General features: G+C 40.3%; 3 protein-coding genes across 4 annotated transcripts; 1 reads left to right on the forward strand and 2 right to left on the reverse strand.

Moving 5' to 3' along the window:
• Window positions 1-566: 566 nt before the first annotated feature.
• Window positions 567-8,289, reverse strand: ppp1caa (protein phosphatase 1, catalytic subunit, alpha isozyme a). The gene is made up of 8 exons (XM_073493872.1): window positions 8,148-8,289; window positions 7,752-7,863; window positions 2,440-2,571; window positions 1,954-2,184; window positions 1,756-1,860; window positions 1,447-1,670; window positions 987-1,121; window positions 567-886 (listed from the first exon to the last, which is right to left on the reverse strand). The coding sequence occupies exons 2-8, from the start codon at window positions 7,804-7,806 to the stop codon at window positions 770-772; spliced, it is 999 nt and encodes a 332-aa protein (XP_073349973.1). The 5' UTR covers window positions 7,807-7,863; window positions 8,148-8,289; the 3' UTR covers window positions 567-769.
• A 2,579-nt stretch (window positions 8,290-10,868) lies between these two features.
• On the forward strand, window positions 10,869-13,481 carry cldni (claudin i). Its single transcript, XM_073494599.1, has 3 exons — window positions 10,869-10,902; window positions 12,496-12,628; window positions 12,946-13,481. The coding sequence occupies exons 2-3, from the start codon at window positions 12,497-12,499 to the stop codon at window positions 13,447-13,449; spliced, it is 636 nt and encodes a 211-aa protein (XP_073350700.1). The 5' UTR covers window positions 10,869-10,902; window position 12,496; the 3' UTR covers window positions 13,450-13,481.
• Window positions 13,482-14,190: 709 nt separating this feature from the next.
• coro1a (coronin, actin binding protein, 1A) lies at window positions 14,191-23,143 on the reverse strand. 2 transcript variants are annotated; one of them, XM_073495077.1, is made up of 11 exons: window positions 23,058-23,143; window positions 21,677-21,880; window positions 19,858-19,980; window positions 19,604-19,733; window positions 17,368-17,549; window positions 16,457-16,576; window positions 15,758-15,862; window positions 15,524-15,669; window positions 15,067-15,124; window positions 14,744-14,959; window positions 14,191-14,551 (listed from the first exon to the last, which is right to left on the reverse strand). In XM_073495077.1, exons 2-11 carry the CDS (start codon window positions 21,872-21,874, stop codon window positions 14,459-14,461), a joined length of 1,371 nt encoding a protein of 456 aa, XP_073351178.1. In that variant the 5' UTR covers window positions 21,875-21,880; window positions 23,058-23,143; the 3' UTR covers window positions 14,191-14,458. The 2 variants fall into 2 exon arrangements, with proteins under 2 accessions (XP_073351178.1, XP_073351179.1); XM_073495078.1 differs by lacking the exon at window positions 23,058-23,143 and adding an exon at window positions 21,977-21,995.
• Window positions 23,144-24,497: the final 1,354 nt, after the last annotated feature.

Consider the following 24,497-nt stretch of genomic DNA (forward strand, 5'->3'; position numbering starts at 1 on the left):
AAAACAAATAAAATCAAACCATGTTGGTTTCATGTATCTACAAAAAAAAAGAAAAGAAAAAAAAGAAGCAAAACTATTTCACATCCATGATCGCATTCTCAAATCATTGGTTTTCCAAAGGGAAGAGAAAAAAGTTATTATCTCCTTGCGAATCCGTTTCATTCAAGGATTCACCTGCACATAAATCCACCTATGCACCCAGTGTGTGCGGTATGTGCCGTTACCTTTGACCGTGCAACTTGATCCCACCCACCCGCCCGCCCCTTTACACAGACATACACAGACCTTTGAAACAGGATGTACAAAAGCTTGTGTTTAGCATTAAACAGTGCAGGGCCTTAACATAAACAGCTAAGGCTCCTCTTTCTCTCCCCCCCCCTTCCTCGCCTGCACCCGGGTTTGAAAAAACATCACGGATGGGCAAGAACCCACCTCTACAAAAAGACAGGAAAACAGAGCAGAGGGTACAGGAGGAAGACAAAAAAAAAAAAAAAAACATACATACAGAATACAGCAATTCCTTTTGTGTCAATCACACTTTCTTTTTTTCTTTTTTTTTTTTTTACACACTCACGCAAAAAATTGCACACAAACAGCCAAACAAAGAGTCAAAAATAATTGTAGAGAGAAAAAACATGATTGAACCCTGGACACTTGTCTGCTTTGCTGCCATTTGGTGACGAAGGAAAAACAAGTTTGGGAGGTAGAGGAAAAAAAGAGTGTTGGGCCGACGGGGGTTGCAGGTTGTGGGAGGGGGACCCAGCGGGTGTTATTTCTTGGCCTTGGCAGACTTGGCTGAATTTCGTGGTGGGGTGACCGGTCGCCCAGATCCCATTCCTCCCCCTCCGCCATAAGGATACAATTTCTTATCTGCTGGCTTCAGAATCTGCAACAGAAACACAGAAATTCTTGTTTAATTTTGACACACTGTAAGGACTGACAGCAGACATACACATTTGTAAAAACACAGGCTCAGTTTTACACACCTGGAAGGAGCACATGAGTGTCTCATCTACACTCATCATGGCACCGGCATTGTCAAACTCTCCACAGTAGTTGGGAGCCGAGAATAAGGTGACGAGTTGCCGCTTTGCGAAAAACTCATAACCATCTTCTACCACCTCAAAACAGAAATAAGACTGTCAATACCACATATAACAAAACAGAAGCAAGAAAATGAACAAGTCAGTTTGTGACTCGCTTGTTGCCGTTTTAATCCAGCTGGTTGAACAGAGTAACTAAGGCTAATCAGCTTGTTTAACTGCCTAAATGACACTCAACTTCTTATTGACATGTTTGGTTATACAGCATATTATATTTTAGCATATCTGAATAGTCATCTGCCTTTCTTGTTTATCTATAGTGAAAAAAATCTACAAAATTTAAAAGAGGACAAATGCGGCACTTCAGTTAGCAGGGACACAAGGCCTCTTGGCTAAACATTACCTGGTGCGCCCTGCATATTAGGTCCATGTCGTGTTTGTGCAAAAATTTGGCCACCACATCTGCCCCGAATGTGAAGGAGACACCACGGTCGTTTTCACCCCAGCCCAGCACATCTTTGTCTGGATCAGCCCACAGCAGGTCACACAACAATCCCTGGTCAGGCACGTCTGTGGGTCGCATTACTCTGCGGATCTGCTCCATAGACTGCAGATCAGGAGAGAGGCCTGGAGAGAGATCATACCCCCAGTTAAGTCCGGCTATAATGTGTATTATCTAATCCTCACAAAATCTTATATTAACAAGGGTTACCTCCATGACAGCAGAAGATTTTCTCATCTACAATGGCAGCCACAGGTAAACAGTTGAAGCAGTCTGTGAAGGTCTTCCACAGCTTAATGTTATACCGTCGCTTACCTATCGACACGAAAGGAGAGATGAGCACTTAGTGCAACAGTCAGAAGAACAGATTTGACTTTCTTCCTGTTAACTAAAGTAGTCTGCACTTACACTCGTCATAAAAGCCATAGATTCGATTAATAGAGGCGCATTCGTGGTTTCCACGCAGCAGGAAAAAGTTCTCTGGATATTTTATCTTGTAGGCTAGAAGCAGGCAGATGGTCTCCAGTGACTGCTTCCCTCTGTCTACGTAGTCACCCAGGAACAGGTAGTTGCTTTCTGGGGGGAAGCCTCCATATTCAAACAGCCGGAGCAGATCATAGTACTGACCATGGACATCACCTGCAGAGGGCAGCAGAGGAATGTAATTTAAACACTATACTTTCACAGCTACTGGGTGTAGCTGCTTTTGCATCTAAAAGTGCACACTTATCAACTGATACGGGTGTGCCAAGTATTTAGTTGATCATGAACAAAATATCAGGTAATAAATCATGTTCTCTTGCATAAGAGTCAGTCTATAGTGTAACCTCTTTATGACTTTATGATAGGTCTTGATGCATCATTGAAACTCACTGACCCTACATTAAAACTCACCACAAATTTTGAGGGGAGCTTCTAGCTCGAGCAGGATTGGCTGGCTCAGGAAGATTTCACGGGACTTCAAGCAAAGGCCACGAATCTCACCCTCTGTCAGCTGGACATTCTTCCCTGGCCGGGAGCCCTTAACTGAAAGAAAAAAGGAGAGACATTTCATGTAAGATATAATAAAATCACAAAGACACACCTATGCTCAGAGCTGTTAGAAATACTGAATGAAGAAGAAGGACATAAGGCACCGGAATGAAACGTGATCTTTGGATTTAAGCCAGACGACCAGACTGGGCAGTTAACACCTCCCACCAGCCAAATGCTGGTAAATTCTGTTAGCAGTCCAGTCTAACAGCCACTTCAGCAGGTAACCACATCATTTAGACATAATATATTCAGCTTTCAATTTTGGAAATCGCAAGTTACTAACACAAGATACCATTCTAATGTTTCTCTAACCACAACACAACAAGATGAGCCTGTGCAGTGTGCACAGAGATGCAGCAGCTGAGAAAACCTGATCAGTGGAAACGTTGTCAGCCTCAAAAGCACGTCTTTCTGCTTAGGTGGCAGTACAAACTCGAGCTTGAAGAAAGACATGAAACCCACTTCCCCTTTTAGCTGATGTGGCTTCAGCAAAGACATTGCAAACAAGCAATTAGGGACTCTTAGTATGCACTGTCAAGAATGCTATGCCGGTGGCTGTAATAATATCACTGTTTCAAATCCCAAATAAGGCCAAATAACAGGTTGTACTGTGACATTTAATCAAATATAACCTGTATTTATAATGGAATGATGGAGGTAACATTCTGTTCTTGTCATACTTTTACTGATGCTATCAGACGAATCCAGCAGGTTTGTCAAGTCGCTCCTTGTCATGCTTTTTCACACTTACCACACACTGAAAGGCGCCAAACATGATAAAGACTTGAACAAGAAATCCAATTTATTTTCCTGACAGATCATTTGTCTTAAAATGACACATTCCAGTGATATGTGCTGTCATGGCTCAAATGCTAGAAAAGGTAGGAGTGTGATGATGACAGCAACAGAAAGACGACCATCCAAAGAAAAAGAAGTTAGTCTCACAGGCGTTCTCAATTGATTTACATCAAACTAGAGCTACCGTTCGTGATTAATAGCAAAATATTTTCACACTGGCAGGCCAACCATAGGGTGTGGACCTGATGCCATGCAACTGTACCTTAGCGCCTGTGTGTATTATGCAAGACTGCCCCTGATGGAGTTTGGAATCTGGTTTGTTTGCATCAGTGACAGAATCAATCACACCCCCATTCCTACATGTACTGCTTGATGCCAAAGCAGATCCCAACACAAACTGTACAAGCCCACTATTAAGGAGTCTCTTTGCAAACAAATTCTACCACTGCCAGCTGAACAGGTAATGTAGTACGGTGGAGACGGAGCTGCCTCTAATCATTTTCAAGCTTCATGTGAATCAAGTTTTTCTCTGTTGTCAGGTGTTAACCAGTCAACAGATAAATAGACAAATGCTTACGCCTTTAAATGCCAGACAAAGATCACAGGTGAGTAATAACAGGAACTATAGCTCTATTCAACACTAATTGTAGCCTTATTATTTGTACTTTCAGCTACTGGAAAAACAAGAAGCAAGCTCAGAGGCTAAGCTACACAGCTATGGCTGAAACAACAGCTGTTAGGTTTACCTTTTCAAGGTATTCAAGGTATACTGTGGTATTAAAATTATATCGTGTACATTTGTTTTACTTATGGTGTTGATTTCTGGAGTGTTACTATCTTTACAAATGTAAATGTAATATATATATATATATACACTTTTTTTTTTAACTCTTACCATTGCAACTGAGATCATAATCACTCAGGAATCCAGTGAACAAGATAATCCAGTTAAACACTGACAGAAAACTACCACCACTTTCACATTGTAACCATGAGGCAATGACCTAAAACCTGTTTCAAATTTAGTCGACCTCCTTCACACATTTACCCTATCTCCTTCACTTTGACCTCATAAGCCCAAGTTTAATAATAACAATAATAATAATAATAATAATAATAATAATAATAACAATAACAATAACATGAAACCAGAGCATTACTCATACAAGTAAGGATGCAGGTACAAGCATTCTTTCCTTAAACCTGCCAATTGCCTTTGCAGTGAAATTACTTTTGCTTGTGATGACAACTGTGTAGCAGAGCCATCAATCACAGTGTACATGAAGCAAACATTTGTGACTGATCAGACTTTTCTATGTGAACACAGGACTGAGTTCATGTACCAGGGCAGGAATTAAGAGACAACACAATTACAGTTTCATTATCATTTCAAATTGACATGTAGTGTCTAATAATGGTTTATTGTATTACAAAAGGAGAATTTAATTAAATGTTAAGAATTTGGTACTCAAACTTTTACAATTTACTGCAGGTTAACTTTTAAGCCCCATTTCCACCAAGCAGCCCTGTCCAGTAATTTTGTGTTTTCAATGATCTAAAGTTGTGGTTGGCACCTATAGAAACTGCCCCATGCTGTCTTGTTTATTCGTTACTCTTCTGTTGAGGTAACTAGTAAACTGATCCCATAATAAAGAGTGGAGTCAAAACACTGCCAGTTCAAGGTTCAGAGGGTACTATACCATAAGTACTTTGGTGGAAACAAGTCTTTATAGAGCAGCTTTTGATAAATTGTCATATATTGGATCAACATACTGTGACAAAAATTATTATTTATATTTGTCAAAATAACATAATTACTGACCATCTCTAACTACAATTAATCCACAGAGTATAAACCAACAAATGGATGTATAAATAATGACACTCTTGAAGCGGGAACTAAAAGTGAAGCCCTAAACAGTGAAAAGTAGTATAAATACTGCAGTGCTGCTTGTCACTTTAAACCAGGATTACAGAAGGCTAAGCCCTGACAGAGCTTACTCCAAAGTTAGCCACATAGCCAGTGGGCAACAGTGAGCACATCATGAGGGCGACAGACAAAAGACTTTCCACTACACTGATCAGGGGACAGAAAACAATGAGCTGGACCAGCACATCAGAAAAGCAGCGTTGGAAAACTGGAATCAACAGTTGGTTTGGTCCAGCCCGCCTGACTCAGTGCTGGGTGTTCCTGCTGAGCTTATGTGATGCAACAATCTTCAGACATGCTATTAGCAACACACATTCCCAGAGTTCACTTAGCTCTAGATCTTCAACAGTAATCCAATTGAAACCACTCATTATCCAAACACATTTAATTGGTTTGGTCTCGTACACAGTCAGCAAGCAGGTGGGTTGTTGTCCACACAGAGTCGGTAATTTATCAATCTTTTGATGCAGCACCTGCAGTGTGACAAGTATTCTTGCGCCTATTGTAGCCATTAACAAAATAGACCAACACAGTAGTAATATTTACTGGCAAGTGGTTAATCTCAGCAATAAAACCACAATGGCTGACAAAAAAAGGTCAAGTGAGTTACATAAGAGGATATAAATACTGCCACTGTCAGGCTTGTTTGTCTTCCCCTGTGTTTGGCAGACAACCTTATCACGGCCCAAGTATAACAATCCATGTACAAAACACACCAGCAGAAGGCAGGGTCCACGGTCAATGTCAAACTCCCAGGAGGCACTGTGACTGCACATGCATAATTGTGAATAATCCCAATCACATCCACCAGCTCAGTCTGGGCTGATCGTGCAGGGTCTATATTTAAAAAGGTAAACAAACAGGGCTATGGTCATATTTATTAACACTGTTGTTAGGCCTGAGAAAATTCTCTGTACCAAGCATTCCTCAATTACTGGCCAAAACATCTTTTAATACTGTGGCTAAAGGTGCATTCTTTGTGATCACAATGTCTAGAGACCTAAAGACCCTGAACCAACAAATGTGACACCTAACCAACATACATGATGTTGCTTCTGTGAAACATTAACAGAAAGAAGTCTCTATCAAAGCATTTCCATAGGGGATACACACAAGTGTACATGTGAAGCAGGAATAATTTCCACACCCAGTGGACTAGCCTTGCAAGGACAACTACAGAGGTCATAACCTTATTTCTTGTGCTCTGAAGATGAACTGTACAGCTGGATATGAAGAGATTTATGCTTCTGTTTGATGTCCTTGGGACTCCTCTTACACAATCACCATGTGAATTTAAAGATAAACAAACACACAACTCAGACCATAACAAATCTGCCGACACACATTATATACAGTGGGCCTTCAGACATGTGTTGGGTTTATAAGGTCAAAACTGAATAACAAAATCACTCCATGTCTGCTGTTACATGTTTCTTTGTCCCACCTGAATCAGTAACAAACAAGATGTTTAACAGCTACTACATCATAAAAATGGCTTAGAAATGGTCTAACATATGCATGAACGGAAATGTACGTTTTCACAAGGAGCACATAACCTGCATGCAACACTGCTTTGTAGGGAAAAAAATTATGCTTGCAGTTCATATCTTGCTTTAAAAACAACCATGAAGAAGCAGAGATGGCCGACCAGCAGTTTCACAAAGTATTAGGAGTGAGCATGTGCAAATCAAAGCATCTTTGATTTTACAAGTCATTAACAAGTTAGTATGAGGAAGGCTGTGGCTGTAAATTGTAATCAGATCCTCAACAAAACAATGAGCCCAACATGGGACAGTCCTCCAATGTAACTGAGAAGCTCTGGTGGGAAAGGGGCACACAAATGGGGTAAAAATAAAAAACCGACTACAACTGTTCTTACAGTAAGCTATCGCCAATGAATGTAAACATCCATAAGTAATAATCCCTCAATTCCACATTGCAAAAAGTCAGTGTAACAGTAACAATTCAGACTGGACATTTAATCTTATTTTGAAATGTGAGTGTGAAATCTCGGCCCAGCATCATCGACCTGATGGATACAGCTAAAAACCAGAAACATTTCACAAGGTGGACTTTGTGTGATCATGTTCCTCCTTTTTCGTGCTACTTCGACCATCCCACCTTGATTTGCAAACAACGCCGTAACACCGTATCTCTAATGACAACAGAAATTGATAAAAGGGTTGAATGGTTCTTTCCAATCAAATAACGTAAGCTCAACAATCTTAACAGAGCAGAGATGGTTTGGCTAAAATCTTTCCTCCAAATCCAACCATCAAGTCTGAGAACACAGCGATCTTAAGTAGGCTACTACAACATAACGTGACTAACGCTGCCTCCAACTTTACCCGGCATACCCGCTATATAAAATACACATTTCATTCACTACCATCAAGATATAACCTAAATTAATAGAAATATAGTGCCGTTTAATCCTTCTCACCTTCCAAGAGACGCTGAATTATAGAGTCGATGTTTAATTTGTCTGGCTCCGCCATTTTCTTTATTTTCTGACGTTCTCGGGCAGTCAAGACCTTGGTTTTCCGTGTTGCACCCTAGATTCAAGAACAGGGACAAAAAGAGACGGACAGTAGTAGTTAGCTACTCATAATATATGCTGCGCTATACATCGACAACTAACGAGTGCCTCGCACTAGCTAATCGAGCGATATTAGTGGACTGGAACAATGAATGAGCTTGATGAATTGAGCTAAGCAAGCAAGCTAGGTAGCTACTAGCCAAGTAGCGTAAGATACACATACAGCAAACTGAACGGCTAGTAGCTAATGTTAGCTTTGTAATATACGTTAAAAACTGGAAAAAAAAAATGTCCCCGAACCTTATCTTCGGATTAACGGCAGTCCTCCTGGGGTGAATAGTGTGTAAATATTTCTCCTTTCAGCTCAATCTTGGCCCTTTTCCTTCGGTTTGTCCGGGTCCCTCCACTCTTCCCCCAGGAACTTTAAAAGAGGGCCGTTTCTACCGAAGTGTCTGACGTAGGAGGCTGAGTCAAAACGAGGGCTGCACACGTTCCTAAGCAGATGATTGGTCCGTCCTGGAATTTAGAATCCGAATCGTCGCATTTGATTGGACTCTCGCTTGGTCCGTCATTAATTGAACTCCGCCCCCCGGTCGTTTCCCAGGCGCATCAATGGAGGGAGAGCTCAAAGTGCGCCGCCGGGTGTTTGCAATCAGAATTGCGGTGTAAGACCTTAAAATGTAACTTTGTGCTATTTCAACCAAGTCGCTGCACAGTTTGTTCAGTGTGGTCGCAGTCAGTTTGACTACTTGAATTGTTGCTGCTACATTTATTTGGTGGTCGTCAATCGTCACCACAAGCTTCACAGTCAGGGGACTTTGGGAGGTAGTTTTAACCTGCTGCCATTTTATTTTTGCACGTCACAACAAAAGCAAAGGATGTTAGGCCAAGAAACGTAACGTGTAAGGACAGCCCACTAAACCGCAATGAACAACAGAAAAAAAGTGCTCTGCTACTTCTGCTTCAAACTTGCAAGACTCACACTTAAAGGCACCACCTGATGGCAGAGGCCTGCAGCACATTTACAAAACATCAATACTGAATTAAAGGGTAGCTCCACCTATTTTACACATTACGGTGCGTTCACGACGTTTGCACATGGCAAACTTGAACACCAGCAAGTTTAGTCAGAGCAGACACATCAACCACAGTCAACAACAGCAAGGAATTGAAGCGCGAGAGAAATTCCCCAGACTCCCTTATAAAATCACCCAATTTTGTGAGTTGGTGAGTTAGGAGAAACTTTATAAGCTTTGTGAAAAGCTGTCTATGACAAATTTTCAATTATATGGGCCTTCTTGTAAATTCGGTAAATATTATATATGTCTGTATAAATGTTATACCTGTTAACACACTTTAATGTGTAGAATTGGTGGAGTTACCCTTTAAATAGTCAATTACGAACACTGCAGTCTAGATCGCATCATATGACCCCAGTAAATCTGATATATAAATATTGCTTGCATTTAAAGAAATAAGCATGCGATTGCAAATTGATCTGCTGTATTAAATTGAATTATGCAATTTAGAGGCTGCTATAGGAATGACTAAATTACACTATACTGAAATAATGTGATGTCTCATTCATTATGAACAGTATAAAACAGCTGACGGGAGGAAGTACCAAAATAGTAAGAACAACCTCATTCGTTGCCTAAGCTATCAATTAAACTTTTTCATATTATGTGAAGGCTATCATGTAGGCAATCTGCATCAACATTACACATTCAGAGCCAAAGTACACCACTAAGCAAACGCAATGAAAAGGTCAAATTTAATTTAACTCCAGACTTTGGCTCTCTGCTCAAGTAGACAAATTTGTCCAAATAAGATTTCCTAATTCTAAGCAATTACGTGCTACAGGATGTTATTGCAAAAGCACAGCTAATCATGTATAACTTCTGTCCAATTTTGTTATTCAGAATCTTTATCTTATTTTATTTTTGATCTTTATTTAACCAGGCAAGCCACTAAAAAAAACTCTTTCTTCCACTGGTGGCCTGGCAAAGGGGAAAGTCTCTTGAGGGGGGGGAAGTAGGGGCTAAGACAAAAATCTCAAAGAGAAATTCGATTAATATCTTCGAAGATGCAACTTCCTTCACATTCTGAGATAATTCTGAGATGACAATCACGTTAATTTGAAGAAACAGAACAGATTTTTTCAGAGAATCTGAGATAATAATGTCAAAGAAACAGGGAAAACACTTTTTCTCCTATAGGCTGTGTGAGTTTGTGCTGCCCTGAACATTGAATCTTATTGTATACTCTGTATAAAAATACTCAGTGTGCCTCTCCATCACTGAACCCTCTTCCAAACTACAATCTATCTATGCCTGTATATTACGCATCAGTGTTGTTTGTGTGTGATTGTGTGTTAAAAGAGGCCATTTAGTTTCACAACATTCCTTTTCATTTCCTCATTTCCATCATATGATCCATGAAACCTATAATCTTACACAATCCCAATCAGTCTCGGTTCCCTAAAGCAGCATCCTACATTCGTCATCAGTTTCGACAGAGGCGGGTGTAGGGGGGTTATCTGTGATCTGCAGGGAAGGAATCTCAGGTAGTATTCAGTCTTCCAGGTGAGTCATTTTTCTTATTTTTAGCAAAGAAATGATTCACTTAACATCATCAGTGTAGTCACAACAGCACCTGTGTATGTCTTCTGATCAATTTGGACTAGTGATGCTAACACATAATAGCTTGTTTTTATAGAAAACTCTGAGGTTTATCCATCGAGGTGTGTTAAGTAACAACTCCTGAGATCCATGGCAGGTCTAAGATGGAAAAAGAGAGGGAAACAGACGTATAGGACAAGTCCAGTCTGGTCTTGAGGTCCTTCCCTCCTGTGTTCTTCCCCCTTAGACTTCAACCCCACCCTACACCTCACATTCCTCTACAAATACCCCCCCATCTTATCACGCAGCCTCTGTATAAAACTTGTACATCAGAAAACAGCATCTTCAAAACAACGCACAGGCGGGAAGAAAGGAAGAACCTCAAGAAACATCTCACCTAATTTTTCAGAAGTTCAGAGGACGCTAAATAAAAGGTAATGTTTTTTTAATCCACTTTTTATTCAGATGGACAGCCTGAGCTTTGAAAAGAGTTATGATTCTGCAAAAGCTTGAAATGACAGAGGATGAAAGGATTGTTGGAGGATTAGTCGAATACCTTTTTATGTGCACCAGCAAAAATCTGGAAAAGTGCAAATAAACAGCTGTGAGAGGAAAAAGCATCAGCATGTTTGTGATTCCTTTTTTTTTCAGTAAATGTTTTAATGTGTGTGATCCCTGTTTTAAGAAAGGTTTGATGAAACTGCACATGTACCCCTTAATTTAAAAAAAAAAAAAGTATGTTTATATGCAATATTCAGTCATTTTGAGGCAGAAATTATTGAATTTTCAGGAACAGGAACAAAACATCCTGCTATGCAAAATCCCGTGACCCACATCAGATTAGTTTTCAGTGTTCAATCTGCTCTGAAAGTTTGTGATCTGGGGCGAGTCACATATGCTTAAAAGTAAGATATTTTTGTCCTGGTCTAAATTCAACCCAAAGTTACCCCATCCAACCCTGACTGGGTTATTGGCGCTCCTTTGTTATTTCACAAAATTTGTGGTGTAGGAAATTGGGTTTAATGGTCATCTTTAAGTATAATATGAGACTTTTTTTTGACGTTTACAGCTGGTAAAGGATCATTTGAATTGTTGGTATGGATGAAGAACAAAGAGAAGGTCTTCCTTGCATGAAAAGATTATCCACATTGTATTAATAATTAGCAGTAACTAACAGTCTAGTCTAGAGAGAGTATAGGCACATGTGCGCTTTTTTTGTGCCTGAATTTATGTCTTTTCAAGTTTTAATTTAGGTATTTTTGTTTTACTTTTTCCGATATCAAAACACACCATTTATCAAAATAATGCAACAGTATTTAAGGATTAAAACATTTACTTAAATATTTATAATTAATCAAAGATCCTCTGATTCATGATCAAAAGTATATAAACTGCATCACTTTCCTCGCGAAGAATTTCCATCATTCTTTTTTTTTCCTTTTTCGACTCAAACTTTGATTCTTGTCTGTATGGAGTTGAATCAGTGATCCTAAAATAAATAAATATAGTTTAAGGAAGATTTTCCGAGTGAGAAGATCTGAGGGAGTGGTTGAGTCTGTCCTGGGTGGAGATCAGGGGGCCCAGGGCCTGTCAGGACATGAATTTGCTTTAAAATGTAGCCCTAAGCCAAATAATCCTGTGAAGGCCTGTCAGAGGGAACGGGTGTTTGTCTGAATGTGCGTTCAACTATGCAATTACAAAAAAAAACCACACAGATCAACAGTTACACCATTGTAACAACAGACATCTAAGATCTGTGAAAGAGATTCATTAGCTCCTCCTCCCTAACCAATGAGGGAAACAGGTTGAGTTTTATCAGCACTGAAGTTGCACTACTTGGGTGTTAACAGTACAAATTAATATAACTGAATCATGTATGTGCAATGAAACAGAAATACAGTCAACTGGGAAAACCAATTAAAAAAAGGCATCTCCCCTTACAAATGACCAAGAACAAATAATAGCAATAGTTGTAAATATTAGCTTCATGCCTCTGATCCTTCTCTCCATCTTGACTTTTTTTTCAGGATGGCATCTAAGGGCGTTCAGATTGTATGTGTGGCCCTCGGGGTCCTCGGCCTGATCGGGGTGATCGTATGTTGTGCAGTCCCACGCTGGAAGGTGTCGTCCTTCGTAGGAGCCAACATTGTGACTGCACAGGTAATGAAAAACTTCAAGCTCTTTAATGAAAAGTCATGAATTGGAAGAGAGTTGAGAGGTATGGCAAGGATGTAAAACCCAACATAAAGTGTATTTTTCTGCAGTGTACTGACAGCATGTGTCATAGAAAGGGGTATTAACTTAAAAACTGTCTTTCCTGACAGTAGAAGCATTGTAAATCAAGTTGATCTTAGTATGTAAAACCTTTTAAAACAAAGTCCGTTTTTTTACAGTACTTGAGTAAATGTGCTGCCTACGTCCCACCTCTGGACAAAATGACTGACCCTCTCTTTTTCTTTCTGTCTGTCTGTGAGTAGAGCAATCATGACGGCCTGTGGACGAGCTGTGTGGTGCAGAGTACCGGCCAGCAGCAGTGCAAGAACTACGACTCTCTGCTGGTGTTGGCCTCTGACCTGCAGGCTGCCCGCGCCATGACCATCATCAGCGCCATGCTCAGCGGCCTCAGCCTCCTCATCCTGTTCTGTGGGGCCGACTTCACCACCTGCATTGAGAACGAGGACGCCAAACCCAAGATCAGCCTGGTGGCAGGGATAGGCCTGCTGCTGGCCGGCCTCTTGGTGATCATCCCCGTCAGCTGGTCCGCTCACAATATTGTGCAAGCATTCAACAACCCTTTAATGCCAGCTAATCAGAAGAAGGAGATGGGAGCGTGTATCTTTGTGGGCTGGGGGGCCGGCGTGCTGCTACTTATTGCTGGAGGTCTGCTCTGCTGCTTCAGCAGACCCGGTTCTGGCAGCTCCGGTGGAGCCGCAAAGTACTACAGCAACAGTGCTTCCGCCCCTAATAAAAACTACGTGTAGTGGCTTTATGAAGGGGACTGGTGTTTGAGAGAAAGGAGGGGAGGGGGATTTAGTTGGTGAAAGACAGGGGAGCGACAAAGTAGATAACATGAGGGATAAAAACCGAAAGAAGACAATAGAAAAGTCTGTAAATACTGAATACTGATCTTATTTTTTTTTGTCATATTCATAGTAATGCTGGTGATGTTTTCAATTCCAAAGCTGTTTCACAAATAGGTGCCAGGTTATGCAAAAGCTATTTGAAAAATAAATGGAAATTAAAAGATATACAAGCTGTAAATTATACATCAAATATTTTGTGATCTTAGAATTAAAAAGGGTTTTAAAAAGAGGAAAGTGTACTTGTGAGGTCTAAGGTCTATAAGCTCAACATACAGTATATAAAAGAGCCACCAGGCCTTAATAAATGTACTAGTGATTCATGTTTTACTTATTGTTTGGACCCACCTTTCTGTTTATATTGCATTGTCTGTTTCTCTACAATCTTTAATGTTTAAATCTCACCTTTGACCAAAGGCACCTCGCGAGGCCTCAGGGAGCATCTGTGTGCACTTGTTTCTCTGACGATCCATTCTTAAATGTCCACGGCATTTCAAACATTTTATATGACTTTCGTTGTTGCTCTTATTTTGTTTGTTTCTCATTTTGTATAATAATGAGTATAAATGATTAAAATCTGGTGTAATTCAAAAGTGTGTTTCGTGTTTATTTCATGTGTGTGAAAAAAAAGTGAACACAATATTTTGAAAATACAGAAGACTTTATTTCAAACTAAAAGCATATATTAAAATAGGGACTTTTAAAATTGATCAGACAAACCAAATAAACAAATTCAAGCTTCAAGCCAAAGAAAAATGACATTTCATTTTTTTCAACTGTTGTCTTAAAACCCTCCCTTTGTCTCGCTACAGTCAGAAGTTACAACAGTCTTTCTTCACTCCATTGTTTCTCTCTTGACTTCTGGTCTTTTTTTAATTTTATTTTTCTTGTTTACCAAACTTCTCTTAGTTTAATGATTGCTCTCCAGCTCACTCACACGCTTGGTCAGCTCCTCTATCGCTGCTTTGAGGTCTTTCACCTCCTTTCTCAAGGACTGGACCTCCTGAGGGACAGACACGCAAAGAGAGACATAATTAGGATGTGATGAAGAGTTTGATTAAGCAGATCCATACATATCCAGATCCATGGAACCATATTTTATATTTAACTTGAAATTAGGTTGATCTTCGTATGTAAAACCTTATCAAACAAAGTAAAACAAATGTAGTGGAGGAAAAATCTTTAATCGTCTCACCCCGCTGCTGTCCTGTTGATTCCCAGCAGAGGCGGTCGTGGTCTTCAGGAGACTCTTGTGAACTTTGAACTCCTTGGCTTTGGTGGTCGCTGCAAACCCGTCCTTTAGAGAGATCAAAATAGGCGGGGCATCTTTTCCTTGAAACCACTCGTCGGCTTCAACTGAGGGCTCGGGACCGATGGTGTCTGGGTACAGATCCTCCTGAAACAGGTCAGACTGTGCAGGAAAAAAGGAAAGAGTGAGTTAAAGATAGAAATGCACAAATTAACCTTAACCCACAAACTAATTCTGACTGATGAAATTAAATATAGTGTATACTGTACCTTGCGTGGCACCGTCATGACTATGGGCTCACATTTCCTCTCATGAAGTTTGTAGAACCTGAAAGTATAAATATTTATTTATATTTTAAGTTCCTGAGTTAGCAGCACTATAAACAATAATATTAGAAAGTCCTCATCATCACGTTTAGCATGTTAGCATGCTAACTTGTGCTAATTCGCACTAAGAGTACAGTTGAGGCTGACAGGAATGTCTTAGTTTTGAAAGCGTTTGGTCAAAAATTTAATTGACAAGATGTTGGTGCTCGATGAAAAGTCGGGATGCCCATCGTAAGTAGGATTAATTATGAGTATCTGTGCAAACGTTCATGGCAATTCATCTCAGAGTCTGGACCAACTGACTGACTGACCCACAGCATTGCCATCCACAGAGCCACACCTCTAGCATAGCTAAAACACTGACTTACTTCTTGGTTTATAAAGACATAAATGCCACTACCTGGTGATTTCACATTTGTTGACCTCCAGACCCCTCTTGGGCATAGAACCAATCCCCTTCTGGCTCTCCTTGCTGCTGTACATGGACAGGTAGTGGACATAAGGAGCTTCATCTGTAATCTCAAAGTAGCGGATACTGCTGTCCCCCTGTGAGGAAAATATGAGAGTCAGCTGTGTTTGTCTGTGTGGGTGAGACAAACACAGAACAAAAGTTATTACAACATCTGAATCTAACCTTGCCACAGAGGTAGACGACTCCAGTGTCTGGGTCGAAAAATGGCAGAAGGACGCCGCTACTGGTGTCCAGTTCCTGCAGGGTCAGTGGCTCTCCAAAGTTCTTCTGTTAAACGAGATTCAGATACATCCACAGAGTTACACATTTGATTACATCCAGTGTAACATGTTTGTATAGAGAGGCCTCTACAGCAGACTGCAGGTAATCCACGGGTTCATTTAATTGGGATTCATGTGGGATATTTCAGAGCAACAACGCCCTTAGTGCTGCAAGCTGGACGTTGTGTAACAGCAGTGTTGTGAACACAGTAAAGAACTCCCTAGTGACAAATTACTAACATTTGGTGAGCACCGCTGTCAAGATTTTCCTTTCAAGGCCATGATGAAACCTGTTGTTACAATTTTCATGTCTAGGTTCCTGCTGTTGTAGTTGTTTGGTCTGGGCTCTTCTCACTGCTCTGACGTGGGCAGGATTGTTGCTCACGTTGCCAGGCCACTGTTAGTCACATCTGATCTAACCCCGCCCACACACTCCTGATGAAGCAGATTTTGAGTTTTTGAGTGCTAAATTTAACAAAATATTTAACTTAGTAATGAATATTTAATGTTGTCGAGAAATGCTATACTAAATAAGAACAAGGATCATGGATTTAGGAAATAATATTGCTGAAGTTGAACATGCAGGTTTGTTGACACTCACCGGGTCCCACAGCGCCACCTGTCTCTCACTCATGCGACTGAAGCCGGTAGTGAGGATCTTCCCCTCGGACACGAAGACGGCCCTGATGGGCCTGGAGCCCTCATGAGGCTTCTCCTTCTCCTGTAGGTGGATCAAAGTTGGAGGTGTTACAGACACTGAAAACAAATTCAGCTTTCTGTGTGGACACAGAGTTACTCATAATAATAACAAAATATATTATTATATTTTACATTTTAACTGTAAAATATGAATGATTTAATACTATGAAAATGTCCTTTTTGTCAACTTCTTCTTATCAGTATCACGCAATAGAGCTGAAAATAATGATACAAAATTAATGATTATAATTATAAAGTAGATAGGTTTTCCGCTTAATTTAACCAAATTGCTGCAGATATAGATGCAGAAAGACAAACAAATCCATTAGCAATAAGAGTGAAGCATGAGAGCGAGCAGCATTTTATAATAGCTGTTTTTTCTTATACATACTTAAAGAAAACACATCTCGCTCAGAAATTAAAGGAAATTAGAACTGTCACATCATTATCAGAGCTGACACAATTTGTCGATTAATCAATTCTTCAGTTGACAGAAAACTAATCTGGAATTATTTCAGATAAATGAATTGTTTAGGTAACTTTTCATTTCACAACATTTTCTTGCATGCTGAAGATTTGAGTGTTATTTGATATTTTTATAATTCACTTATTAACTAGCAAAATAACCAGCAGATCAATCATTCTTGAAAATAATCCTTAGTTCCTGTCCTCATCACTGTCAGTCCAAATGTTTGCAGAGAAATCTAATTTCAGTGATGTTTTGATAGCCATTTTTGTATTGTGTCAAGTCACTGTAACATTGACACCGGCGCAGTGTTTTTAGGGAAGTGACAGTAAGAGCTGGAAACCTACCAAGAGGACGGTGCCCTTGCGTGGGTCCAGCACCCGCAGAATCTTGTCCTTGCAGGCGGTGAGAATCCTGGAGCCGTCCCTGTTCCAGCAGGCGCTGTAGATGAGATCAGTGTGTACGGTGTCGATCCTCACCACCTCCTCCCCACGAGCCACATTCCACAGGATCACCACGTTATCACAGGCTGCATGGACACAATGAGATAAAAGTGGTGAATGAGACGAGAGTTACACAGTTTCACTGTGGCTCATTAATCTACAGTATAAATCAGTACTAAATTAAACAAACAATCAGAGTCTCTGTGTTTACACACAAAGTGGCATATTTTATGTGTTTCAACTGTGTTTGGAATAAACAACAGCACTGATAGCTGCCATGGATACACAGACAAGTCTCGACAGAGCTGAATCATGCACTCAATGATCTCTGCTATGCAAATAACCTCATTTACATTAGGAATGTACCACATAACGATTTATCACGGACTTACAAGCTGTAACATCCATAAATCAAAGGTTTGCACTATTTATTATCAGCAGTTAGAGCTGGGTGATAATTCAGTGATTTCCATATCATGACATTTTCAACTATATTGCCCAGTACCAGTAGCTCTCAGCTGTAAAGAGTTTACCATCATCACAGACAGTTTTAGTGATTTGGTAATGCTGTCATTACTGTACTGACATTAATGCTGATTTTCAGCCACTAGATGTCACTATAGCACCAGCATCTCAGACCGAAAACAAACCGGCCACAACTCCCCCTCCTTTCATGTTCTCAGCAAGAGTTGTGAAACACAGAAAGCGGCCCCTCCAGCCCGGGATAAAATGTTGGCAGTCAACTGACTGCAAGACACGATGTTTTCCTAACCCTAACCAGGTGTTTTTTTGTGTCTACCAGACCATAAGTATACTGTGAAAACTGTGAAGTTGCATCATAAAGAAATGTAAAGTTTCAACATATATGTGGTTTGCAGAAACGTACTCTGCCAAGATTTATCCTGAGGACTGGGTTGTCTAGACACACAACGAAATAAACAAAAGAATGAAGTTACCATCGAGTACATTGGGCAAGTAAGAGGATTTGACTCACACACACAAACACGCACGTGCAGCCAGACCGGCTACCAAAACAAAGATCAGAGAAGCCTGTATTACAACAGAAGTGTGACGTCATTCTCTGCTCAGGAGGCCCCTACTCCACTAATCTTTACATAGCAAATAGTTGTTTTCTGCTATATTCATGTTCTAAATCCTAAGTGTCAGTATGAGAAGGTTTCAGATGCAGCCTTGGAAACTCTACAAATCTCTCCCCCTGCAAAACAAGCCCATTTCTCCATTTCTTTGCAGCTAAGGAAGTAAAGCAGCTGCAGAGTCTAAAACACACCCACCCGTACATGATGCTATGGTGGACGAGGAAGACAAAAGACCTGATCTGACCTGATAGCTGGTCAAAAATGAATTGAAAATGTCATTAAATGTATCAAATTTTGGCGATTATGAGGCAAAGAAATAACAATAACCTAGTCTAGCACATCAATATATGACTTTCACCCAAATAATGTGGTTTAATAAAAAGATATACATTGAATTTCCCTAAGGGGATTAATAAAGTATGTCTTGTTGTTGTTGTTGTTGTTGTTGTTGTTCTTCCTCTTCTTCTTCTTCCTATCTTCTTAATCAATGAATTAATGTAAATAAAAGCTGGCCTAGGAAAACAAATTTTTTTTTAAAATAAACACCTATTAAGCAGAAATAATGAGGATAAACTATGAATTGTGTTGAGTCTAACAGCTAAAAATTCATCTATACATAAATGTTGGTAAGGTTTGCTATCTTCGCTCGGACTAGAGAACCTCGTAAAATTTTATTAGCTTTATAAATATAGATACGTTATAACTCTGGCAACAATATTTATGAACATGAAAATGTCACGTTTGGCCTCCTCTGTGACCCAAATAGCCTATGAACACAGCACAAACCATATTTGGAAGTTCAATTTCTTTCAACTTCATGCTGCCGCTGCAGCTGGATATACATGATCAGAGTTGAGCGTGAAGCAGAGTGGGTGGGTGCTGTAAGAACTTCCTGTTCAACAAAGGTGTGAGTCTCAATACATCTTGGCAATACATCTGTGCCGTGTTGTACTTTCAGACTACCCCCAGAAACTCTCTGTGAGATCGTGTAAATTCAGCTCCAGTCACAGGTGTGTCTTAGCAGGCTCATGAGGGTGTAATACCTGCACTCAACAGCACATTGTGAGCGGTGGGGTGCCAGCTCAGGATGCCAACACGTTTGGAGTGACCGTCCAGCTTGACAACAGGATCTGTGAGTGACGTGGTCAGCCCGCCATCTGGGATCTCCCAGATCTATTTAGCAAGTAAACAATTCAGTGAATTCACACACATCACAGTACAATGTCATGTAAATGCTTGAAAGATCAAACTGAAATATTCCATCATGTTTGCTGTAACGTTATTTAGTAAGGCCTACCATGACGCTGCAGTCCTCAGAGCCACTGGCAATGATATTGTCATTGTGAGGACAAAACTCGATGTCCAGGACCGGTCCTGTGTGGCCGCAAACAGTGGGGTAGGACATGTCGATACGTCCCGTCTGTAGAGAGGGAAAACATCAAGAAGGGTGATGAGCACAAAACTCATCCATAGCGTGGAAAGAAACAAGGCAGCTACAGCTCAAATGAAGCGAAGGGACTGGAAGGTTACACATAACTATGATGGAGTCTAAAACATGACGATTTGGTTCAGGTGGGAGGTGGACGATGACAGTCAGCTGATATAAATTCCACAGCTATGCCTCCAATTACTCTTTAATGTCTCGTAACTGGGTTAGATAGGAGATCAGGGCCAGGAGAGGAAGTCCCATGGCAAAATCTAGTCTGCTCTCCCTCGAAACATCATGTCTGACTCAGGGCATCATCAGGGCATCATTCATTTTATGTGTTATCGACTGAAAAATTCAGGATAGACATTTTTCGAGCACGTTTTCAGCTCACTGACTTTCTGGAGTTTATCAACACATTCAAAGCGTTTATTGGTCCTTATGCAAGATTGCATAACAGCACTATTATTTATCTCAAAACATGATGAGTGTTACCACATCTACACAGTACATTTCTCTGCAATTTTACGCTCACTGGACCTGCGACTAATTTTTGTTCCCTTGAGAATTTTGTACTCCATCAGAGATAAGACCATGGATAATGTGGTTTCTGCAGGGTTCACCGAGTTAAATTCAAGGGCTTTTAAGACCTTTTTAATACCACATAGAATGCAAATTAATACCTGCTTCACGATTAAAGTACAACCCCGATTGCTTAAAACGTTGGGATGGTGTGTAAAATGTAAATAAAAACAGAATGCAATCATTTACAAACAAACTGTGTTTACAACATGTTCCTGAGCCCATGTAGGATTTGTTTTTGTTTCACAAAGTGGTGGACCTCGAACGCTTGTGAATGACTGAGCCTTATGATGATCCCTCTTTCATACCCAGTCATGATACTATCACCTGTTACCAATGAACCTGTATACCTGCGGGATGTTCCAAACAGGTGTTCTTTGAGCATTACACAACTTTCCCTGTCTTTTGTTGATCGTGTCCCAACTTGTTTGAAACATGTTGCTGGCATCATATTGTGGTATTATTTCTGTTTTGCAGTGTCTCAACTTTCCTGGAATCTCTTTCAGTACTTACTAGCAGCATCTCCCAATAATTCCTAATGATATAATTATTTAAGCAGGTAGGAGAAAATGTTAAAGACTTTTCTAAATAAAATACAAGGCTTTTTAATGTCTTTTAATGGCTTTTTAATGACTTTAAATTTACAAGCCTTAGGGAACATACAGGTGAGCTCCATTGAGCTCAAATACTTTGACAAATTCAGATGTTCAAATTAACAGGAACAATGTCACAAGGTTTGTAATTTTCCACTTTAAAGGCACATCAAATGCAATAAGAAAAGGTTCGAGCCACCTAACATGCTCCATAAGTGACTGTAGAATAACCAAGCTGAGGCCACATCCTGCCCTGACTGAGCTGACAACAAACTCCTAATATGGTGAAAACTTCTCAACAGCAGAGCGAGTGACGTGTAGAGAGACTCAAAGTCAGCATCAAACTTCCTTATTCAGCTAAACGTGTGATTGTGGCTGGCAGTATTCAAATTTTTAGTGTAAGCATGTTGCTGAACAAAAAAAATATCACACCAACTTTGCTTTTGAAATCATCAACATGTCCAAAAATGGTATAATGAGAGACAGAAGGATGTAAAGAGCCACGCAGCACCCACCTTGCTCAGGGGCAAGACCATGAAGGCTCCTCCACCACTGGCGTCCACAATCATGGCCACAAATTTGGGGTTGACGGAGCAGAAGTTGCTGTCCCATGTCATCTGGGAGATTCGGATGTCATCGTAGCATTGGTCGGCTTTCACACCCTGACCAAAGACGTGACGGAACTTACTCGTCCTCACAACCTTCCTGGACATGGTGAACTGGAAAGAAAGCATATGTCTCAGAATGAAAAACTCTTATGCGTGCATGAAGCCTGAAACAGTCTCTAGTCTGGAGACATCTACATAAAGATTTACCTGTAACAACTCCCTTTATGTTTATGCTTTTAGATTTAATGTGGAAATAAACTGACAGACACGAAGCTGACGAAACAGCTGAAAGACACGACAGAGGAAAGCCAAAAAAAGAGGAAGCAAAAGCTTTCACAACTGCTTCCTCTAGACTGTCTGCAACTCTGCCCCCTTCTCTTTCTTTAATTTTGGATTCTGTGCGCTGAATAATTGTTGATTGTTGAAGACAATTAAAGAGACAATAATATGAACACAGATGCTATTCGTCATCAGTTGAGCTGCACGCGCTGTTTACCTAAAAAGGTAGAAGAGTGTCCCAAAGCAGCAGTTAGACCACATCCTTTAGAGTGAGCAACGCAACCACCAGCCTTTCTCTCTTGCCAAATTTGTCTGTCACACACTCGTGCTCTCATTGATTTTCCCACAGGTATACATACTGGAGAATATACTGTATCTGCTAGCTGCAAGTTAAAGTACGTGAAATAAATGCATCATTTACCAACGCAGGAATCAAAGTTGCACGAGTAATGTGATTTCTACAAAGCCTCAAACTGTGTAGAATTTCAGTCAAAAGCAGCTCCAGCTATTCAACAACAGCACCATCATTCAAAAACACTGAATATGTTTTGCTTTACCTCCATTTGTAGATTTTACTTCCTGAAATCTGCAGCCGCGCCTAAGCTCAGACTCCAAAGCGTACAACAGTTTTGCTGCATGTGCATCACAAGACCTCTCTGGCTGCTCTGCACCTAATTTAATAACCTTTTACAGAGTGAGCTGTAATTTTATCAGGAGCCTAAATGCATGTCAATAATCTCTCTCCACCACTTTCTCTCTCTGGTGTGATGGAAAACATTCGCCTGGTACAAAGTAGGAAGCAATTCACTAACTTGAAACAGGATAAACTCAAGCCAGGTGGAACACGAGGATCAGATGATGCTAAATTCAAATCAATGACGTTGTATTATCTTTACCTGTTATTTATCTATACATATACCTGTTATAGATTTAGAAATTATACCCACAGTGATGTCTTATAGGTTTAAACGAACTGTGTGACAAACCGCAGACAGATGTTGAGGCCTACCTGGTAGTCGTGTGGGGGAGATTCAGCTCAAGGAGTTTCAGCGGTGCAACAAACACCCTGCCACCAGAATGAGGACGTAGAAGAGTTGGTTGGTTAAAGTACATCACAGAACTACATGGAGGAAGTGACAGTTTCAAATGATGGTGGAAGTGGGAGGTGTCGGGGTTCAAAATCTGCAAAAGACGACATGAAGAGGAAGACGGTGTATACTGTATGAGTTCTTCTGTAAGGTTATGTTAATGTAAACATGTCAGGATGATACATACTTACATGTATTTCAGTCTAATCCAAGCCACAGGTGCCAACAAATGACAGCGGATTCACGCCGTTGTTGCTCAGGTGTCAACTTATAATCAGAGTCACTGCATTTCTGAAATGTGCAGTGATCACTGAATGGGTTAAAAGGCATTACCAGGTCACAGAAGTTATAAAGCATCTCATGTGCATCCCTAAAGTGATGCTGCAGCTACAATATTCTGCAGCCTTTACTGCAACATGATGCGGCAGCTGGAAAACTGCTTCATCATCAGTTATTCTTGGCAATTACACATTGAAGGTCTACTGAAGAAAAGGCGCAGAACATATATGATCCTTCTCCTTTTTAAACAATATTTGTGAGGAGATTATAACCTTAGATTTATCGCCTTACTCCTAATCTTACCAATATTACACTTTGATGCTCCCCTTTTCTGATGCTAAACCCAATTTTGGTTCAGATCAGTTTACAAGTCATGGTGAGTCCAAATCAGCCAGTCTGTTGTGTGAAGTCTTCTGGCTGTGGGGTCAGCTTTGGGACAACCGGGGACATCAAGTTTGAAATACGTGGACATATACCAGTCAGGGAAGGTCTATTAAAAGACACTATTGCATTATGGGAAATGTAGGCTCCAGTGCATTTGGAGGTATTGGCGAAGGTATGTACTGTACAAGTTCTAGCTTATTTTTAATCTGTACCTCAACCTTATGGACTTTAAGCAATACTAAATTGCCAAAGAGCTATTTTAAAATCTTAAACCCGAGCTCTAATCTTCTCCATGAAGAGGTGAGGTCAAGTAATTTCTCATTTTTCTGTCATTATGAGGTCACTCGATCCTTATTACACAGGCGCTGTACTGTACCTCTGCACTTGTAGAAAGATATCTAAAACTTTAACTTCTCTAATTGCTTTGAAGTATTTGAGGGCCTCTTATCTATTTGATTTATTTCCTGTCTCTAAATCAACACTGCACACAGCTAACTTTGATGCTTACAGATTCTAAAACTAAACCCAATTTAATAACTTGAATCCCAAACCCTGAACTATAACTTTTATCTTATCTGTTATATTACACTGACAAGCTCGATCCCTGAGTTCCCCGGGTTGCCAAATTTGACTGACACCAAGAAGCCCAAACAGAGCCATAAAGCCTGTCTGAACGTCAATGTTGGCATTTTGTTTCT

Source organism: Pagrus major, chromosome 23 (assembly GCF_040436345.1).
Source record: "Pagrus major chromosome 23, Pma_NU_1.0".
Classification (NCBI taxonomy): Eukaryota; Metazoa; Chordata; class Actinopteri; order Spariformes; family Sparidae; genus Pagrus; species Pagrus major.